The 20,871-nt window shown below is 44.2% G+C and overlaps 1 protein-coding gene across 1 annotated transcript in view; it reads left to right on the plus strand.

Annotated features, from left to right (window-relative positions):
- Positions 1–20,871, plus strand: part of LOC108442022 (rho GTPase-activating protein SYDE2) — a 50,069-nt gene that overhangs the window by 11,602 nt on the left and 17,596 nt on the right. Inside the window, exon 2 of the mRNA XM_017721852.2 lies at positions 18,457–19,140. Within this exon, the coding sequence (XP_017577341.1) occupies positions 18,457–19,140 (684 nt within the window). The remainder of the gene's footprint in view (positions 1–18,456; positions 19,141–20,871) is intronic.

A 20,871-nucleotide genomic window follows, 5' to 3' on the forward strand; every position in this document is an offset into this window, starting at 1 on the left:
GACATGAACCAAAGAAGTGACCGTGGCCGAATAACAGGCCCTTTTTAAGGTGACCTCGAACACTTTCTGGGTGATGAGACCAGCTGTGAACCACTGGAGCTTCATTAACACCTCTGTGATGCTGGCGAAGATGAAACTGGGCAGTCGTGGGCTGGAGGTTAGGGAACCAGCCCTGTGACCAGAAGGTTGCTGGTTCGATTGGCTCGGCTGACGGTCCATGACTGAAGTGTCCTTGAGCAAGACACCTAACACCCAACTGCTCCCCAGGCGCTGTGGATAGGGCTGCCCACTGCCCCTAGTGTGTGTGTTCTCTAGTGTGCATGCATGTGGGTGTTTCACTGCACGGGTGGGGTAAATGCAGATGGTTCTGAAACTGAAGCTCCGGGAGCGACAGGCGTTCACTGGCCACTGTTTACCTCTGGACGAGCCACATGAAGCTGTTCTTTTGCACATGTGGGTCGGGTTTAGGAGCTGATCTGTTCAGACTGATGTTGCATACAGATCACATTTAAAAGAGAATGCGAACAGCCAAACAAACAAATCAGATTTGACGGGAAAATCAGATTTGGGCCACTTTTTTCCCTGCTGTGTAAACGTAGCCAAAGCCTGTGGTCACTTTGAACATTTTGGCAGATTCCCACCAGCAATGCACTGGGCAGTTTTAGCTTGTTTTAACACAAATCACAATCACAGCTGCATCACCAGGCTAACAAACCAGAGGCAAAAAAACATTTGCTACCAAAGTCCGTAAAGGCCAACTTTACTGCGTTTGACTGAATAGAGTCACGAGGTCATTTTTGTAAAATAGGCCCACATAGTGAGACCACACTGTCCTACCTGGTATATTTTAGTGCACTAGTGGAGCTTCTCAGTGCTTTTTCTGATGTGGAACAAAACCCGCTGTTCTCCACTGCAGTGCTGTTTGATTCAAGGTAGCTAATGTAGCATCGCTGGTTGATGCACCTCATTTAATGTGTTAGGGTACATTGCGCTCAATGCAGTGCAACATGGTAACTTTACAGGAGAAGGAAAAAACCTACTCTGTTTTTAATGGAAGTCAATGGAACCAGAATCTTTTCCAAGTCATTTTGGGCCGTTTCTTCTGGTCAGTTCATCGTGAAATTTACACGTAATGTAAAGATCAGCAGGCGTTTTCAAATTGTGCCAAAAACTGAAAAATGACTAAAATGGAGATCCACGGTTTTGATACATTTTTAGTACTATAGTACTATGTTTCATACTATGGTACATGTGAGTACTAAAAAATATAAACACGTACTTGCAGTCAAACAAATCTTATCTAAGCACCTCTAATTTTAATCTCTAATTTTAATCTCTGATTTTAATCTCTAATTTTAATCTCTGATTTTAATCTCTAATTTTAATCTCTGATTTTAATCTCTGATTTTAATCTGTTTCCATTGTCGCTGAAATCACTTGTAAAGTCTTCGATTTGACACTTTAGTCATGTTAAATATATTATTTAGTCGTTTTTGGCCAAATTATTTTCTGCATCTCTAGTAGTGTAAATCAGATGTGTGATAATACAACAAAGGTTCTTTAAGGGTGCTTCAGTAAAGAAAACGGTTCTATATAGAACCCTGGACATCCAAAGAAACAAAGGGTTCTTTGCATCATGAAAGGGTTCTTCAGACTGATGGAGAATGTGCTTTACGTGGTTCTATACAAAACCTTTTTGAAAAAGGTTCCAGATAGCACCAAAAAAGGGAGCTTGACATTGTAACAATAGAAGAACTCTGGGTTTTGGGTGCTATATGGAACCCTTTTTAAACCATTTCTAGCATATTCGCAGAGATTTTTCCTCAATCTGAAGAACCTGTTCATGATGCCAAGAACCCTTTGTTTCTTTGGGTGTGCAGGGTTCTGTATAGAACCGTTTTGTTTACTTAAGAACCCTTAGGACCGTCTCTTTTAAGAGTAAAGCTCCAGACTTCTGATGGTTAATGCAGCGTAAGGGGGCATTCAGGTGATAAATGGCCACTCTGTTGTTTCCAAGATTCGGTGTTAGGTGCTGAAGCAACTGCCCACAGGGGAGGTCTTCGGGCCGGGAGCGGCGAAATTTGGAGGACCGTATCTCCGGCTCGTTTTCTGATTTATTAAAAATGTGGCCTTTCAATTGACGAGAGGATGAAGTCTCTAGGCTGCAGGACTGATGCACATTCCAAGGTCTTTGGAGCTGCTTGGTTGGTCATTACGTAACGAAGGACTGTAACTGTATTGTCGGACTTCCTCCTGCCCTGCGTCCTGTCCTGTCTGTCCTACGAGCAATATTTATATTTTGAATCCCTATTTTTTTCTGCTTTTTTTTCCTGCTTCCTCTTGCCGGGCTTCCTCTGGCCGGCTCTGCTGAACTCGTTTGTGTTGTTGACCGTGCGGGCGCTGCAGAACAGATGTGTTTCAAACCAGGCCTGAAAGAGCCTGTTTACACTTTTGGCCGCTCTGTGTTTCGTCGACTGATCACGTAGCCGTTGGATCGATAGAAGAAAAGTGTAAATGCAACCAAGACGCGCTGAGACAGATCGGGAGGTGCTTTGAGACGCAGCTGAGATGAATGTAAATGTTTATGTGATCTTCCCCCTGCTTAACAGAGCTACGTCAGTGTGGTATACGGAGCTCTTCTGTTGCGAAAAGCTGGAGCCACTTTCTCCTTTTCGTTGTTATGAAATGCTCTTGATTTTCAGTGTTTTATATCAGACTTGTCTCGATTCTAACACACCTCTAATTGTATTCTACACAGATTAGTTTGGCTCAGAAAACTACAAATAGTATTTCTGAACAGTTGCAAATGAGCAATCATCTCACCTCACACACCTCATATTAAACCTTGGGTCTCCGGGTCTACCAGTGGTGGACGAAGTTGAAACACCCAAGGTAAAATATCCCTCCAGTAAAAGTAGAAGTTCCTCCCTTTAGACCTCCACTTGAGTGAAAGTACTAAAGTATTTCCCTTCAAATGTACTTAAGTATAAAGTAAAAGTACTAAAAGAGTAATTCTGGCTCTGATGGCCTGTTATCATTTTTATAACCAGACTGGCTTCATGAACTCATTTCAGGTGAAAGTCCTCCAGCGTCTCTCTTGGTAAACCAGTCTTTTAATAGAACGTCATTAATTAGTGACGCTGACGTCTATTAAAATGATCAGAAGCACAAAACACTGAAGGTAAACAGTTTCCATCAGGGAGAACCGAGTGGCTCTGAAATCACTTTTTACACACAAGCACACAAGTTTCAGCTTCAGATTTATTTACAACTTAGTTCCAAGTTTAAGTTGAATAAAAACTGGCTTTAAACTCAGGATCACAGATGAGCTCCTTTACTATGTTGATCTGTAGGCGTCTGTTCATAAACATAAACCAGCCCAAACTCATTTACTATAAAATGAAATGGTGTTTGTAGAAATTCAGAAAAAAGCCGCGTCAGTCTCGACTGCATATGTGGACATATTTCTATATTGAGCTCTATTTACACAAAGTTAGGTTAGTTCATCATTTATGTTGAACAGACTCTCCCAAAGTTTTACGCTGCTGCGCTGACGTTGAACCGCGTGCTGCACTGGGTCGGTATGACCAACAGGTCAAAACCAGCTCTAAACAAAGTGACCGCTGGGCCCTGATTGAGGCGTATCAGTATGAATATTAATATTCTGTTTCAAACGTTCATTTTTCTGTTTCTGATGCTGTATTGAAATCGCTTCGTCTTTATGAAGTGCACAGGTGCATGTGGAGAAACTTTTCTGTGGCATCCACCATCATCTCAAGAGGTTCTGAAGGAAACATAAAGCAGGTCCATAGGAAAAGCAGCAGGAGTACAGAGAGTTTTGTGTCTGTCTGACAGACGGGTTTATGTGTGAAGGTGTAAACGGAGTCTGTTCAGCGTGAAATGACAAGTGGAAACAGACTCGGAGACACAAAACATTTGAAGCCTGTAAAATGGTACTTTGAAGTGATAGCGTAATGTGTGTTTGTATATTATTAATGAATATGTACAGCTGTATGCAAAAGCCTGAATACTCTCAGTCAACGTACATGTTTTGTTGATTTTCTAAGGGAAAATTGCTTCTACAGGGAACGCGTTTAAATATGCCATAAATTTGGCACAAATTTTATGGATTTTTTTTTTATGTGTTAAACTGTTTAATAAAGAGTCTATTAATAAAAATATTAAAGTAGTTGTGTATTAAAACGTGCACAGGTGGGTCCTCTGTAGAGGATATGTTCACTTATTTTCACCTATAAAATCAGCAAAATGTGTTATTTGACCAGGGGTGCCCAAACTTTTGCACACAACTGGGAAGATATAGCACTGAGCAAGAGTCTGAGACCACCGTTCCTGAACGTAATTTTCAGTCAACACAGCCAACTATATTACAAGTTGTTCATTTTTTATTTCTGAGGAGATTCAAAGTTCAAAAAAAGGATTAAATGCTACAGAGAAAATGCAGACGATCCCTAAGACTTAGAATAATATTCCGTGGACTGAGGAGTCAAAGGTGGAATGTTTTGGAGGACATGCCTTCATCTGCTGTAAATCGAACGCAGCCTTCTGCCATAAGAACATCATACCAGCAGTGAAACGTGGTGGTGGTGGTGGTGGTAGTGTGATGGCCTGGGGCTGCTTTGCTTCTGCAGGACCTGAATGGCTTGTCATAACTGATGGAACCATGAGTCGTGGTCTCTATCAGAAACTCCTGAAGGAGAATGCTCGCTCGTCAGTTTGTGACCGAAAGCTCAAGCACAGTTGAAATTATGGAGCAGGAGAATGATTTAAAGCACACAAGCAAGTCCACCTCTGAATGACTCAGAAGAAGTTTTGGAGTGACCGAGTCAAAGTCCTGCCTTGGATCCCGTTGAGATGCTGTAGTAGAACCTTAAGATTAAGATTAAGTGGCCCTTATTAGTCCCACAACGGGGAAATTCCACCTCCGCATTTAACCCATCCGTGAAGTGAAACACCACATACACTCTAGTGAGCACACACACACTAGGGGGCAGTGAGCACACTTGCCCGGAGCGGTGGGCAGCCCAATCCGCAGTGCCCGGGGAGCAGTTGGGGGTTTGGTGTCTTGCTGAAGGACACCTCAGTCATGTGCTGTCGGCTCTGGAGATCGAACCAGCGACCTTCCGGTCACAAGGCTGGTTCCCCAACCTCCAGCCCACGACTGCCCCAAGGGACAGTTAAACAGGCAGTTCGTGGTCGAAAACACTCCAGTGAAGCCAAATTACAACAAATTTGCTAAAAAGAGTGGGCCAGGTTCCTCCACGGTGATTTAAAAGACTCATTACAAGTCGCAAATGTCTGATTGCGGTTGTTACTGCTGAGGGTGGCAACCAGTTATTAGGTTTAGGTGGAGGTTACTTTTTCACAGGGGTGATATCAATTTTGCATAAGGAGGTGGCGGAGATGAAGATGCTGAGATTTTCGTTGGGAGTGACCAGGCTGGACAAGATTAGAAATGAGCAGATCAGAGGGACAGTGAAGGTGGAGCGGTTTGGAGATAAAGCCAGAGAGGCCAGGTTGAGATGGTTTGGACATGTGTTGAGGAGGAATAGTGGATATATTGGGCAAAGAATGTTGGAGATGGAGCTGCCGGGTAGAAGGAGAAGAGGTAGACCTCAGAGCAGGTTTATGGATGTAGTGAAGGTGGACATGGAGATGGTTGGTGTGAAAGTAGAGGAGGCAGTGGATAGGGCAAGATGGAGGCAGATGATCCGCTGTGGCGACTCCTAAAGGGAGCAGCCGAAAGAAGAAGAAGAAGATATAAATTTAGCATAAATCTTTATCTTCAGTACAGGGAATGATCGTTTACAGTCTGCATTTTGTGTTTACTTGTGCTGTCTTTATCTTTTACCAAAATCAGTCGGATTTAAATGTGACAAACTAACAGAAACAGAAGAAATGAGGTGAGGGGCAGATCATTTTTACAGCACAGTGTGTGTGTGTGTGTGTGTGTGTGTGTGTGTGTGTGTGTGTGTGTGCGTGTGTGTGTGTGTGCTGGCTGATGTGAGCTCTGGGCCTTGGGATAAAGAAGGATGGGGTGAGATGGACAAACACATGCATCAGCGTATGAAGGACGATGCTGCTCAGTGCCACATGTCTCCTTTACTGTCTGGTGATGAACAGCCTGATAGCTTAATTCCTCCAAACGCAGGAGAGAGAAAATAAACCGCCCTGTACGACATCCTGAGTGCAAAGTGGGCCTTCAGAGATGTTTACAAGGGAGTTTCCCCTGTGTGTGTGTGTGTGTGTGTGTGTGTGTGTTCACGCGTGTGTGTGTGTTTGGTGAGGATCTGTGCCTCTTTCCTCTACAGCAGCTCTATCTGATGAGAGGAGCTGCAGTCCGAGCGAGAGATGAGGAGAGTGAAATGGTGTTTACTCTCTGGAGCTTACGGCCTCTTCACTGTGTTTGCAGTTAGGAATCAGAGCGAGACGGGGCGTGTGTCCTCGAGAGAGAGAGAGAGAGAGAGAGAGAGAGAGAGAAGGAGAGAGAAGAGAGAAAGAGAGGAGAAAGAATGAGAGGGAAAGAGCAAGAATGTTGTGTGAAAAAGAGAGAAGGATAGAGGAGAGAAAGAGAGAGAAGGAGAGAGAGGAGAGAGCAGAGAAAGAGAGGAGAGAAGGAAAGAGTAAGAGTGATGTGAGAAAGAGAGAGAAGGAGGGAGCAGAGAAAGATAGGAGAGAAAGAAAGGAGAGAAAGAAAGGAGAGAAAGAGAGGAGAGAATGACAGAAGTAGAGGACGAGAGGGAAAGAGGAGAAAAAGAGAGGAGAGAGAAAGGAGGAAAGAGTAAGAATGATGTGTGAAAGAGAGAGAGAAGGAGAGAGGAGAGAAAGAGAAGGTGAGGATGAGAGGAGAAAAAGAGAAGGAAAGAGAGATAAAGAGGAGAGAAGGAAAGAGTAAGAATGATGTGTGAAAGAGAGAGAGAAGAAGAGAGGAGAGAAAGAGAAAAGACGCAGAGAGAGAGGGAAAGAGATGAGAGAGAGAGAGAAAGAGGAGAGAAAGAGACGTAGAGAGAGAGGGAAAGAGATGAGAGAGAGAGAGATGAGAGAGAGGAGAGAGAAAGAGATGAGAGAGAGAGAGAGAGAGAGAGAAAGAGATGAGAGAGATGAGAGAGAGAGAGAGCGAGAGAGAGAAAGAGATGAGAGAGATGAGAGAGAGAGAGAGAGAGAGAGAAAGAGATGAGAGAGTGAGAAAGAGATGAGAGAGAGAGGAGAGAGAAAGAGATGAGAAAGAGATGAGAGAGAAGAGAGAAAGAGAGGAGAAAGAATGAGAGGGAAAGAGTAAGAATGTTGTGTGAAAAAGAGAGAAGGATAGAGGAGAGAAAGAGAGAGAAGGAGAGAGAGGAGAGAGCAGAGAAAGAGAGGAGAGAAGGAAAGAGTAAGAGTGATGTGAGAAAGAGAGAGAAGGAGGGAGCAGAGAAAGATAGGAGAGAAAGATAGGAGAGAAAGAAAGGAGAGAAAGAAAGGAGAGAAAGAGAGGAGAGAATGACAGAAGTAGAGGACGAGAGGGAAAGAGGAGAAAAAGAGAGGAGAGAGAAAGGAGGAAAGAGTAAGAATGATGTGTGAAAGAGAGAGAGAAGGAGAGAGGAGAGAAAGAGAAGGTGAGGATGAGAGGAGAAAAAGAGAAGGAAAGAGAGATAAAGAGGAGAGAAGGAAAGAGTAAGAATGATGTGTGAAAGAGAGAGAGAAGAAGAGAGGAGAGAAAGAGAAAAGACGCAGAGAGAGAGGGAAAGAGATGAGAGAGAGAGAGAGAAAGAGGAGAGAAAGAGACGTAGAGAGAGAGGGAAAGAGATGAGAGAGAGAGAGATGAGAGAGAGGAGAGAGAAAGAGATGAGAGAGAGAGAGAGAGAGAGAGAAAGAGATGAGAGAGATGAGAGAGAGAGAGAGAGAGAAAGAGATGAGAGAGTGAGAAAGAGATGAGAGAGAGAGGAGAGAGAAAGAGATGAGAAAGAGATGAGAGAGATGAGAGAGAGAGAGAGAGAAAGAGATGAGAGAGTGAGAAAGAGATGAGAGAGAGGAGAGAGAAAGAGATGAGAAAGAGATGAGAGATAGAGGAGAGTGAGAGAGAGAGGTGAGAAAGAGATGAGAGAGAGAGATAAAGGAGAGAGAGAGAGAGAGAGCAGCGTAGATGATACAGGCTAACAGATCATTTTAAAGAATAACACTAATTGTGTTCTGAGAGGAGCGAACATGTTAATAACCTTAATTTCAGCATAGACCTTAAAGGGGAAGTCCACTGATTTTTCAAAATTCAGTGGTTGAGATGCGAGTCTGTGTGGTTCGGTGTGAAATGGTTCATCGTTGAGAAACTTACAATGAACCATTTGATTGTAAGATTTCAGATGTCTTTAAAGTGGTGGTGACGGGAACCAGGGGTCGCCATGACTACAACACACATAGGCATTTTGTTTACTATCCAAAACTACCAGTGAACCTACGTGTGTGTTATGAGTTACATGTGATGATAAATCTGAAAAAAATAAATAAGCCAGTAAGTTTTTTTATAAAGCAAATCAACTTCAAACAACTTGTGCTGAACAAAGCGCTGTACATCAAATCAACACACACATAAACAACACAGCAAGAAATTAAAATATAAAAATAATAAGAAGAGTTGCACGAAATAGGGAAGAAAAAGATGAAGAAAAGAGGTTAAACGAGATAAAATACAGATAAGGTGACAAGTTAAACATCTAAAACAGACTTAAACGTGTAATCATCACAGCTCCTCACTATTCAGATGCGATCGAAGGTGCCTGGCGAATAGTAGGAGAACGTTCCGTGGTCTCGGAGCATAGACTGCAAACGCACGCACCTTTAAGCTTCAGACGAGCCCTAGAAACAGCCAGCAAGTTCTGGGAGGATGATAAAACAGGTTTTCTTTGTGGACCATTTTGCCTCATAACAGCTACCAAGCACCTGCGAATGGATTCACCCTTACCTCAAAACTATTGCAAATCAGCATCTCCCGAATCCGTAAACATCCTCATAACCATATCATGTAGTGACTTTCTGTGAGGAAGGCTGTAAACCGTTCATCTGGTTCCCATCACTGTGAACAAATCTGTCTCTGAGTTTCTCTAGAACAGAGCATTTCACACCAAGCCACTGTGACGGCCTTTGTTTACACCTTTAACCAGTTAGTTATGCAGAAATTGGTGGAATTCCTCTTTAAATGTGGAGTTTTCATGTAGAGTGGTACCATGCAGCGATTAAGTTTGTATCTTCATCAGACCTTCAACAGCAAAGCTAATCAGTCAGAATATTTCTGGAACCTCCACAGCCTGAACAGGTGGCAGGTGAAGCTCTAAAACGAGTCAGTCTAAGGCCCAATCCCATTTCACCCCCCGTCCGTCCTGCTTAGCTCTTACCATTGACATTTATTTATTTACATTTACGGCATTTGACTGACGCTCTTATCCAGAGCTACTTTCAATTTGGTCATTTTACACAGGTAGGCCAAGGTGGTGTTAGGAGTCTTGCCCAAGGACTCTTATTGGTATAGTGTAGGGTGTTTGCCCAGTCTACAGCGTAGAAGGCAGAGGTGTTACCCACCTCACTATCCCACCCACTACCGCTCCATTTTGGGCATTCATGTCTAGGGGTAGGGTGTCCTGATTCTTGTTGAGATAAAGGGGTGAAGTGTTGGGGCTACATGGACCTCCTGTCACGATTGGCCCCTCCCAGTCCTGTCCATGTGTTTGTGTTGTGTTTTGGTTTAGCCCATGTGTTTTTGTTTTGGTTTTTAGTCCAGCCCCCTCGTTTCGTGACCCCACCCCGATTGTTTCCACCTGTGTTCCCGCCTGTCCCTCGTTTACAGGGCTTATGTATTTAAGCCCTGTGTTTACCCCAGTCTGGTTACTGGTCTTTGTTTGGATGTACCGTTTGATGTTAGATGTTCTGATTGTTTGTTGTTGTTTGATTCAGTGTTTATTTCGCCATGTCTGTACGTACTTCGATCCGTGTTGGCTTTATATTTATATATATGTATTATATATATATTTATAAACCTGGGCCGTTTTGACCATGACCCTGGATTTGCCCTGAATAAAAGTCGCTTATCTCCACATATGCGTCCGCCTCCCCGTGTTACACCTCCAAACAGAGGTTTTTCAGAGACTCACTCCAAACGGAGTGGAAAAACCAAGAGACCCAAAAAACCCATAAATGTGAGAATTTTCTCTGTGAAAAATTCCAAGAACCATCGTTTTATCTTAGTTTAATGGCATTTCACCGTATTCTGGTCCTTTTCTTTATATTAAGCATTAAAAATAAAGGAACATCTCAACTACTACCCCTTGTAACTCACTTCCAGGGGGTTAGGCTGACAGTCGAAAACAAGGGTGGGGGTAAATAGAAGAAATGGGATTGGGCCCAAGACCTAAGGCTGACATGTACAGGTCATAAGAGGGACTGAGAACTTATTCCCACTTGGCTAAAGAAATCTGACTGTGTGCTAAAACAAAGAATAAGGAAATATTATAGGAGCTTTGTTAGCTGCCATCAAACCACACGACTATCTCCCTATAAATGTAGACTAATGCTATAAAAGACTAATGCTAGTAATTTAATGACTTTCATTGGTCACTTAGTGCTAACTGATCTGATCTTCCTTCATTATATATGGTTCAGGGCCAGTAACAGTACTACACTGATGCAGTACTGCGGCCATTTGACTGTGGTTTTAGTGAAGAAGTGATTTTGGCCTCCAGACAAGTTAAAAAGCTTAATGTCAAGCCTTGAAGCAGGAGAGAGAGAGAGAGAGAGAGATGATTCTCTTTTTCATTGTTGTATGGGAATATCATACTTTTATCATATTTTCATATATGGGATCATAGCAGTACTTTGACAGTACAAATATGTCATGTTAGTGAAGCAAATCGTGAGAGAGGACAATACAAAATGGGGAGAGAGACAGAGAGAGAGGGGGGGGGTGTAGGCAGTGGAAAGAAAGATTGTGAATTTGTGTGTGAAATCTGCACAGAAGGTAGAAGCAGTGGAATGAAAAAAAGAGTGCACACAGGAGAGAGAGTGTGTGCACAGGAGAGGGAGTGTGTGCACAGGAGAGGGAGTGTGCACACTAGAGAGAGAGTGTGCACAGGAGAGAGAGTGTGTGCACAGGAGAGAGAGAGTGTGCACAGGAGAGAGAGTGTGTGCACACTAGAGAGAGAGTGAGCATGCACACAGGAGAGTGAGCATGCACTCAGGAGAGAGGCTGGGTGCAGGCAGGAGAGAGAGTGTGAGCATGCACACAGGAGAGTGAGCATGCACTCAGGAGAGAGACTGGGTGCAAGCAGGAGAGAGAGTGTGCACACAGGAGACAGAGTGTGCACACAGGAGAGAGAGTGTGTGCACAGGAGACAGAGTGTGCACACAGGAGAGAGAGTGTGCACACAGGAGAGAGGCTGGGTGCAGGCAGGAGAGAGCGTGAAAGTGAAAACTGAAGAGATGAAGATAGAGAACAAGAGTTTGCAAGCATTAGTGAACGAGAGAGTGTATAAGCAGTACAGAGAGAGTGCAAGAATTAATGAACGAGAGAAAGTGAATGTATAATAGAGAAAATGTGCAAGAGTGAATGAATGGAAAGTCCATGCAAATGAGAGAGAGAGAGAGCAGTGTGCAAGCAGTAGTGAACAAAAGAGGGTGTTCAAGGAGTTCCAGAGTGCACTCAGGAGAGTGCAAGCAGTAGAGAGAGAATTCACGCGGTTCACAAGAGGGCAAGTGTGCAAGACGTAGAGGAAGTGTGTGCAAGCAGTAGTGAATGAGAGTGCAAGCAGTACAGAGTGCATGCAGGAGAGTGCAAGTAGTAGAGAGCGAATGCATGCAGCAATAAACGAGAGTGCGAGTATGCAAGAAGTAGAGGAAGTGTGTGCAAGCAGTTGTGAACAAGAGTGCAAGCAGTAGAGAGAGTACACACAGCATTGAATGAGAGAATGAGTGTGCAAGATGTAGAAAAAATGTGCAAGCAGTAGTAAATGAGAGTGCAAGCAGTAGAGAGAGAGTGCACACCACAGTGAACAAGGGAGTGTGCAAGATGAAGAAAAAGTGCATGTAATAGTGAACAAGAGAGTGCATGCAGTAATGTATAAGTGTAGAGCAGTATAGAGTGCATGCAGTAGTGAATGAGAGTGTGAAGCAGCAGAGAGTGCATGCAGTAGTGAACAAGAGAGGGTAAGTAGCAGAGAGAGTGCAGGCAGTAGTGAAGGAGAGTGTGAAGCAGCAGAGAGAGACAGATGTGAAGATGGAGAGACAGGATAAGAGTAAAAGAGAAAGGAAGCCAGCTAGAGAAAGCATGAGACTGAAGACGAAGAAAGAGTGAGAGGCCTGGAGAGAAAGAGAGACAGAAGCAGTGCAGAAGGAGACTGAAAAGCTGGAGTGAATGAAGGACGGAAACCGAGCGCAGACCTTCAGTAATGACTTTTAAGGAAAGTCTCTCATATTTACCGGGACACTGTGCTGCCAGTGCATTGCTTTGTGAGAAAGTCATGAGGGAAAGAGGCAGTGGAAGCTTTCAGCCCTGACCACAATTCACTCCGGAGCTCTGAGAGACTTATTTATCTTTTTTCTTTTCTCCTTTCTTTCTTTGGCCACTCCAGTAGATAGCTGAGAGCTGTATCTGCTGAAGTGGGGATGGAAAATATGTTAGAAAAGATGGAAACATGGGCTCCGTTCATTTGGAGGGAGAATGTTCTCTGGAAAAGTTGCTCTGAAGCGATTGAACCCCTGAAACTCAGAAAGTAACAGTGTTTAGAGCACATTTAGATATAAGTGCTGTTTTCTGACAGGATGTCTCAAATTATGCCTGTGTGTTTTTTGCCTGGGGTAGGGGTGGGGAGGGGGTTGGGGGTGGGCTGGCATTTTTGGGAAAACACTTAACGGGTTGTTCGAGGCTTGTGTTCTCAGCAAACTTTTCCACTGCTTCTCTGACTTCTGTGCTTGCTGCCTAATACGTCGCAGCACTCCTGGAATTAAAGGGCCCATATCATGAAAAACTAAGTTTTGTATACTTTACTATATAATACTGTGTTACACACCAATCAGGCCTCTTTGTTTCTACGCTCACTGTCCAGTTGATCAGCTCCACTTACTGTATAGCTGCACTCTGTAGTTCTACAGTTACAGACTGTAGTCCATCTGTTTCTCTGATACTCTGTTACCCTGTTCTTCAGTGGTCAGGACCCCCATGGACCCTCACAGAGCAGGTACTATTTGGGTGGTGGATCATTCTCAGCACTGCAGTAACACTGATGTGGTGGTGGTGGTGTGTTAGTGTGTATTAGATCAGAGTTTTTAAACACCTCAGTGTCGCTGCTGGACTGAGAATCGTCCACCAACCATAAATATCCAGCCAACAGTGTCCTGTGGGCAGCGTCCTGTGACCACTGATGAAGGACTAGAGGATGACCAATGCAAACTGTGGAGCAGCAGATGAGCTGTCGTCTCTGACTTTACATCTATAAGGTGGGCTGACAGGGGTAGGAGTGTCTAATAGAGTGGACAGTGAGTGGACACAGTGTTTAAAACTCCAGCAGCACTGCTGTGTCTGATCCCCTCGTACCAGCACAACACACACTAACACACCACCACCACGTCAGTGTTACTGCAGTGCTGAGAATGACCCACCACCCAAATAGTACCTGCTCTGTGAGGGTCCATGGGGTCCTGGCCACTGAAGAACAGTTTAAACGGGGCACCTCGGAGACTTGAGACTCAGACTCACACCTCTGAGACTCAAGACTTGACTCAGACTAGCACCTCAGAGACCCGCAGAAGCTGACACTGTACTGTCATTACACCAAATGGCTTTTCAAGCAGTTTCCCTGTTGCAGACAAATGTCCAATGTTGGAATAAAACCATGGGAGTTCTGCTAGAGTGAGGCGTGTTCTTATCGTCTTGATCGTTTGGTCCAAGGTGGTCAGGATCGCTGTCTTTTTCTCATCCTGATACTCCAGTAAAATCAAGCTTGCTTCATATAATCATAAGCTTTCAGTCTTAGCTCCTGCAAATGGTCTGTGATAATAGTCTAGTCCTTTAAAAGTCTTTTCAGAGTCTTGAGGCGTACGGTTTGCGTTAAGTGACTCGTAACCACCTCGGAGTGGTCTATGGGTTCATCAGACCAAGGCCTGGTCAATAATCTCTCTCACTCAGAGCTGAAGGGTTAAAGGGGGGGTGAAGGAGTGTATACAGTGTGTGGGGGTGTGCGTGTGTATTTTTGGTGGTTGTGATGAATAGTGAATAGAGTAACTGTGTGTACGGGTCAGTCCAGCTGTAGACGAGCTCTAACACAGACCGGTCATTGATGACCTCCGGACTGCACAACAGCTGCTTGTTCCACAAAGTGTTCTCTCTCTCTCTGTCTCTCTCTCTCTGTCTCTCTCTCTCTCTCTCTCTCTCTTGCTCTCTCTCTCTCTCTCTCTCTCTCTCTCTCTCTCTCTCTCTCTCTCTCTCTCTCTCTGTCTCTCTCTCTCTCTCTCTCTCTCTCTCTCCTCTTGCCTGTTTCTGCTGGTATTTTGTTCTGCTGGTTCTCTAAATCAAAATCGTTTGTTTATTTATTTGTTTTTGTTTCTGTAACACTCAGCGCAGCAACAGTATGTGTACGTGCTCACATTACAGCTGTTGTTTACACGGCCTTTCCTTCCTCTGTGTGTGTGTGTGTGTGTGTGTGTTCTTGTATTGCTATACTTGTGAGTCCTATCCTCACTATGATAGGAATATATGAAATTTTTGCTCAAGTGAGGACATTTTGCAGGTCCTCACATGAGCCTGTGTTGTTTTCAGCAAAATTACTTTCTTATCTGAAAACTAAAAAAGCAGAAAAATATTTGGATACTGAGGTTAGGTTTAGGTTTAGGTTTAGGTGTAGTGTTATTTAGCTACAGTAATACAAAAATCAATAGAAGTCTATGGATGTCCTCATATGTATAGCAAGACAAAGGTGTGTGTGTGGGTGGGTGGGTGTGTGTTCCTGCTTGAAGGTTTGCTCCTCAGACGCTGAGAGATGATCAGCTACTACAGAGCTGAATGAGCTTCTGTTGGTCAGGCTGAGGAATAAATACCTGCTGATCACTGACTGGTTTCAGTGGTTTTCACTGGTTTCAGGTTTTAATAAAAAAAGTGAGCTGTGTTATTTAGTACGTGCAGGGATGGCAAACCCAACCACTAAAGGGGCGGGAGCACACGTTATGTTGCAATGCATGCTGGGAACTGTAGTCCAGCGCATTATGATCTGGCCCGCAGGCCTTGTGTTTGACACATGGGTCTTAGAGGAACAGTGAGATGATTCTTGGCCAAACCCGACAGTTTGAATAAAATTACACTAAAACTATTACAGTTCGAGGGCTAAAGCATGTGCTATGAAATCCAATGGCCCTGACAACGGAGACTGGTTGGTCATTCAAGGCAGTGAGCTTCGTTTTTCAGCCTGTACTTCACGTTTTCACTGGGACTTTAGGAGAGTGAAGCAAACAAACAGCTTTTCTGATCACCGTATCTCAGTTTTCAGTATCAGCTAATAGATTCAGTGGACCTCTTTTGTTGTAGGTCTGTTTAAACTTTTATTGGTCAAATTTTGGTCAAATGTTCAGTCTTTTTTTTTCTCTTTCAGCCAACAAACAAAACTGACGCATATAAGCTAACACAGGTTTGACAAATACAGACAGATATTAGTGGTGCTCACAGGTGCTGGGCTGTATTCTGGTATTTCGGTATTGGTGTCATGCAATAATGGGTGGATCAGACACAGCAGTGCTGCTGGAGATTTTAAACGCTGTGTCCACTCACTGCCCACTCTGTTAGACACTCCTACCTTGTCCGTCCACCTTGTAGATGTAAAGTCAGAGACGACAGCTCATCTGCTGCTGCACAGTTTGTGTTGGTCGTCCTCTAGTCCTTCATCAGTGGTCATAGGACGCTGCCCACAGGACGCTGTTGGCTGGATATTTTTGGTTGGTGGACGATTCTCAGTCCAGCAGTGACACTGAGGTGTTTAAAAACTCCAGCAGCACTGCTGTCTGATCCACTCAGACCAGCGCAACACACACTAACACACCAGTGTTACTGCAGTGCTGAGAATGACCCACCACCCAAATAGGACCTGCTCTGTGAGGGTCCATGGGGGTCCTGACCACTGAAGAACAGGGTAACAGAGTATCAGAGAAACAGATGGACTACAGTCTGTAACTGTAGAACTACAGAGTGCAGCTATACAGTAAGTGGAGCTGATAAAGTGGACAGTGAGCACAGATCGTATGCCTGATCGGTGTATTTGGAAAGTATGATGATACTGAATTTCCTATCCTGAATGCAGACTAGAGCTTTGTCTCACAGACTCCACTCAGACAGCAGCTTTATTAATAGGTCATGGAGCTGAATAAGATATTCAGAGAAAAGCGAAAAGGAAGAGAGAGGAGAAACTTCCAGATGTGCAGGATGTGACAGAGAGGCAGAGAGAGAGGGAGCAAAAGGGGGAGAGGAGGTGGAGCACTAAGAATAGGGGAAATAGGGAGATAGATGGAAAAGAAAAGAGAGCAGCTTCTGCCCTCTTCATCTTGACTGCATTTGGTCGTCTCAGAGATGTTGTTTTTGGGACGAACGCTCTCAGATCAAACTCTGTTAAGGTTAACGGCTCTCAGGCGTCACATGGCGTTGCCGTCAGACTAATTCACTTTCTTCGTGATTCAATTTGGTGGCTTTGCTCTCAGAATGCGGCAGGCTTTCCAAAAAGCCATTCTTCTTGCGGTGTGTCATGCCGCTCAAACTAAATGTTTGAACACCGAATAAGGCCTTATTAGCTCGTCCTGGTGGTGGATGATCTGAGTGCTGGGAGAAGTATCTGTGATACCACCTAGGCTGATATTCAGTAATAAGGTATATCGTGATATTCAACACAAAATTGTTATACTGGACACTTTGAAACGTCATCGCTTAGTAGTGGGCAGCATGGGCCACTACAGGGTATAATTATAATGTTATCACCATTTTAGATGCATGAGTAAACGTGACAGTGACTTACATTTACATTTACAGCCTTTAGCAGAGGCTCTTATCCAGAGCGACTTACAGACGTGCTTGTGAGGCAGTCGTGGGCTGGAGGTTAGGGAACCAGCCTTGTGACCTGAAGGTCGCATAGGACATAACTGAGGTGTCCTTGAGCAAGACACCTAACCCCTGACTGCTCCACGGGTGCCATAGACAGGGCTGCCCACCGCTCTGGGGAAGTGTGCTCACTGCCCCCTAGTGTGTGTGTATGTGGTGTTTCACTGCACGGATGGGTCAGATTGTGGAGTTAATATTTCCCTGTTGTGGAACTAATAAGGGTCACTCAGAGAAAGTATCGTTGCTAGTACACATAGGTTAGAGAGAGCTCAGATACTGCTAGAACACTACCCTACACTCTTAGAAACAAAGGTTCTGTGCAGGTACCTTGTTCGTCCAACAAGGTTGGCTGGTTGCCGGTCCTCAACCTTACTGTCTATGCTTATAATACATTCTAGCTTCCCAACAACAACCCCCACATCTGTCACCAAGCCCCTCTAACATCTAATTTCAAGAAAGACACTTGAAGGAAGTTTCTTCACCGGCAAGTAACGGTGAAAATGATTTGTGTCTGTCCTTTTTAAACGTATTTCACTGTATTTATCTCTTTGGAGTGAACCCTTAAAATCCCAGCCTTTTACATACATACTCAGGCTTATTATTCAGTAACTACCCCAGACTATACTACAAACCGGTTGAGTTATTCTTACCTTATAGAAGTGTGAAGTAAAACTTTAGACCCGTCTGTGGGTCCTGGGCTTAAATAAAGCAGTTTGTCATATGTGTTGCTTTTTTAACATCCCTTGCCTCATTTTGAGAGGTATTTTCAGGATTGTGTTGTATTTTAAGCATTACAGTACAGATTCAAGACATTTTAAGGATATTTTAAAAGTAAAATGTTGACATCGGATCAAATTACCGTTACTTAAATCTAGCCACCAATGAGGTGAGGTGACTTTTCTCACATTCAGATTAAGATTAAGATTCAGTGACCCTTATTAGTCCCACAATGGGGAAATTTCACCTCCGCATTTGACCCATCTGGGCAGTGAAACACCACATACACACTAGGGGGCAGTGAGCACACTTGCCCGGAGCAGTGGGCAGCCCTATCCGCAGTGCCCGGGGAGCAGTTGGGGGTTAGGTGTCTTGCTCAAGGACACCTCAGTCATGTGTTGTCGGCTCTGGGGTTCTATCTGGCGACCTTCCGGTCACAGGGCCAGTTCCCTAACCTCCAGCCCACGACTGCCCCCAGCTGTGTAAACACAGGTGTTTAAAGCTTTAAAACTTTCAAACAAAATATTCTTCATATTTCTGCTTCAAAATACAGTGATACAGATTTATTAAAACCATGTTCAGTCTTATCAGTGTTGCCCACTAGTAACAGATATTTTTTCCCTTGGTCTCAGAAGCAGCAGGGAAGACGGATCTCGTCCATGGTTCTTCATCATCGCCATCGCCGTCCGCCTCGGCAGGCGGCACAGAGGCAGATCAGTCTGTTGAGGCAGACTTCACAAGACACACGCAAATTACCGTCTCCAAAAAGCAAAGCTGGGCCAAACTCTCCTCCACTGGTTCCCGGGACCAGGCCGGGCCGGATCAGCTCTCCAGCCTCAGCCCTGTGGTTATGGACCGGGACGGCTGCTCAGGCAAGGCCCAGGCTTCAAAACAGGCCTGGAGCCAGAGGACTTTCAGGGAGGACGGGTTGTTGGAGCGAGGGAAAGATTTGGACAGGGATTTGGGTTACTCCAGGGACAGAGACGATGCAGGTTTACCTGAGTTAACCTCTGTGTCTGCGGACCTCTCCATCCCCACCAATATTGCTAAGCTTTCCGGCCAGGGTGCCTACCTCCAACACCTGGAGAGAAGCAGCCGAGCCTGGGTACTCTCCACAGGAAAGTCCCATGGTCCAGACGAGGCCTACCCGGCCTGCCTTACAGACTGGAGGCATGCAGGCGAAGGAGAGAATAACATTTGGTACAACCCCATCCCAGAGGAAGAGGACGCGCGGGCCTTTGGAGTCAAGGAGCGGGAGAGATACAGAGATCCGTGGAGGAGGAGAGAGATGGAGGGAGCGCTGGAGGAGAGGAGAGGTGAGAATTCTGCTGGCATCCAGCAAAGCAGAGAAATGCAGACAGGAAAGTGAGGAAAGTGTGTTCTGGTTAACTTGGGTTCTTCTTTTAATGCTGATGCCTGTAAATGTTTTAGGACATCTAGCTTTTAAAAAAACAAGGTTTGATGGAAAATCTGACTTCCCCAGTTTTCTGCTGACCCCAGATTTACTTGATCTGCCAAGAAATGTTTGTAGTCCAAATTTTGCTTCTCTTGTGTTTAGAACTGGAGATACAAACTGACAAGCCAACAAACACTAGACCTCAGTAGTCACCCAAATAGCCCAGATAAGTTCTGTAAAACACAAGCAAGGAAATGAACGTCTTTAACATTTATACACACACACACCTCAAAAATGTGCACACACACACATCCCCAAAACACCTGAACGCCTCTCAGCCCACTTAGACCACATCCAGGTCCAGCAACAAGGCACAGAACAACACGTATTTCAAGGCCCAGTGTAAACGCAGCACTCTGCTACGGTGTCTTTGCAAGTTAGTGGGAACTTAGCTGACCTGTGCTGCAAAAAATCTAATCTTGAAAAACGATGTGTGTAATATTTCTAATTTTTAGGTTTAAGCTTATTAATTAAGATTAGGTTTAGACATGTTACTTGTTTTAAATGATTTTATCCACTAAAATTCATGATACAAGATATTTAAGATAATTTCACTCAGCAAGATGCCACTTTTTTGTCAATACTGCAAAAAACAAATTGTTTGGAGGGAACTAACTCAGACCTTGACATCTAAGCACGACGGACGGTTCATTAGCCTTTTCCCGCTGTGGTGTGCAAACAGGTTGAAATAACTAGGGTGTTAAGTGTGAAGTCAGCATTTTTCTCTCTCTTGTTTTAGAAGCTACAGTGAAGTTGGCTGGTTACTGGTTGTTAACTGTCCATGTCTTTGGGACGTACTTTCTAGTAGGGGAAGGTCGGTTCTTAGATGCATCGCGATGTGGTCGTGAACGATTCTGAATCGATTTGTAAATGTCAAAAATCAATTTTATGAATTTTAATTTTTAGCGCATGTTGGCAAAACATAAAAGGTCAGAACTTGGAAGTGCGGAAGTGCAGCGCCCGGACAGTCTGTGGCAGCACGTAACAAAAACCCAACTGGATGAGCGAGGAATCCGACTGGCACCCTCTGCATTAAAAGCCAGGTTAGGTCAGGAGTCACAACCCAAATGTTAAGAAGAGCCGTTTTGTCCTCTCAGCAAAAATCAAACCAGCTTGGGAGCCACAACATTTAATGTCCAGTATGTCTCCGTGTGTGTTAACGTCCTGGTATAGGCTAAAAATATAAACCAAAAGACAGAGTTACTTTGCTCTAAACTTTGCTTTAAGTTTAACTTTAAGTTTTAGCTCAGCTGTAGCTGCTTTCCTCCCTTTCCAACAAAAGTAGATCAGTTTCTTGTAAAATGTCTCTCAACGTTCGACTGATTTTACAAAGATGAAGTTCTTTCTTATTCAAATTTTCCCGATCTACCTTAAATTCTACCCAAGGCACCAGACTGTAAATGCGGCACCATTTAAGGTGGAACGGGAAAATTTGAAAGAGAAGCAACTTCGTCTTCACAACTTTCTAGTGTTTGATAGTCTCTTATTGCAGGTTTAACGTACCAGGAAACTGCGCTGCTCATAAATACGAATAAGTCCATTCGTCTCCAAACGTTCGTCTTAAATCTCTGTCTGCCGTTTCGTAGCTACT

Source organism: Pygocentrus nattereri, chromosome 13, assembly GCF_015220715.1.
Source record: "Pygocentrus nattereri isolate fPygNat1 chromosome 13, fPygNat1.pri, whole genome shotgun sequence".
Taxonomy (NCBI): domain Eukaryota; kingdom Metazoa; phylum Chordata; class Actinopteri; order Characiformes; family Serrasalmidae; genus Pygocentrus; species Pygocentrus nattereri.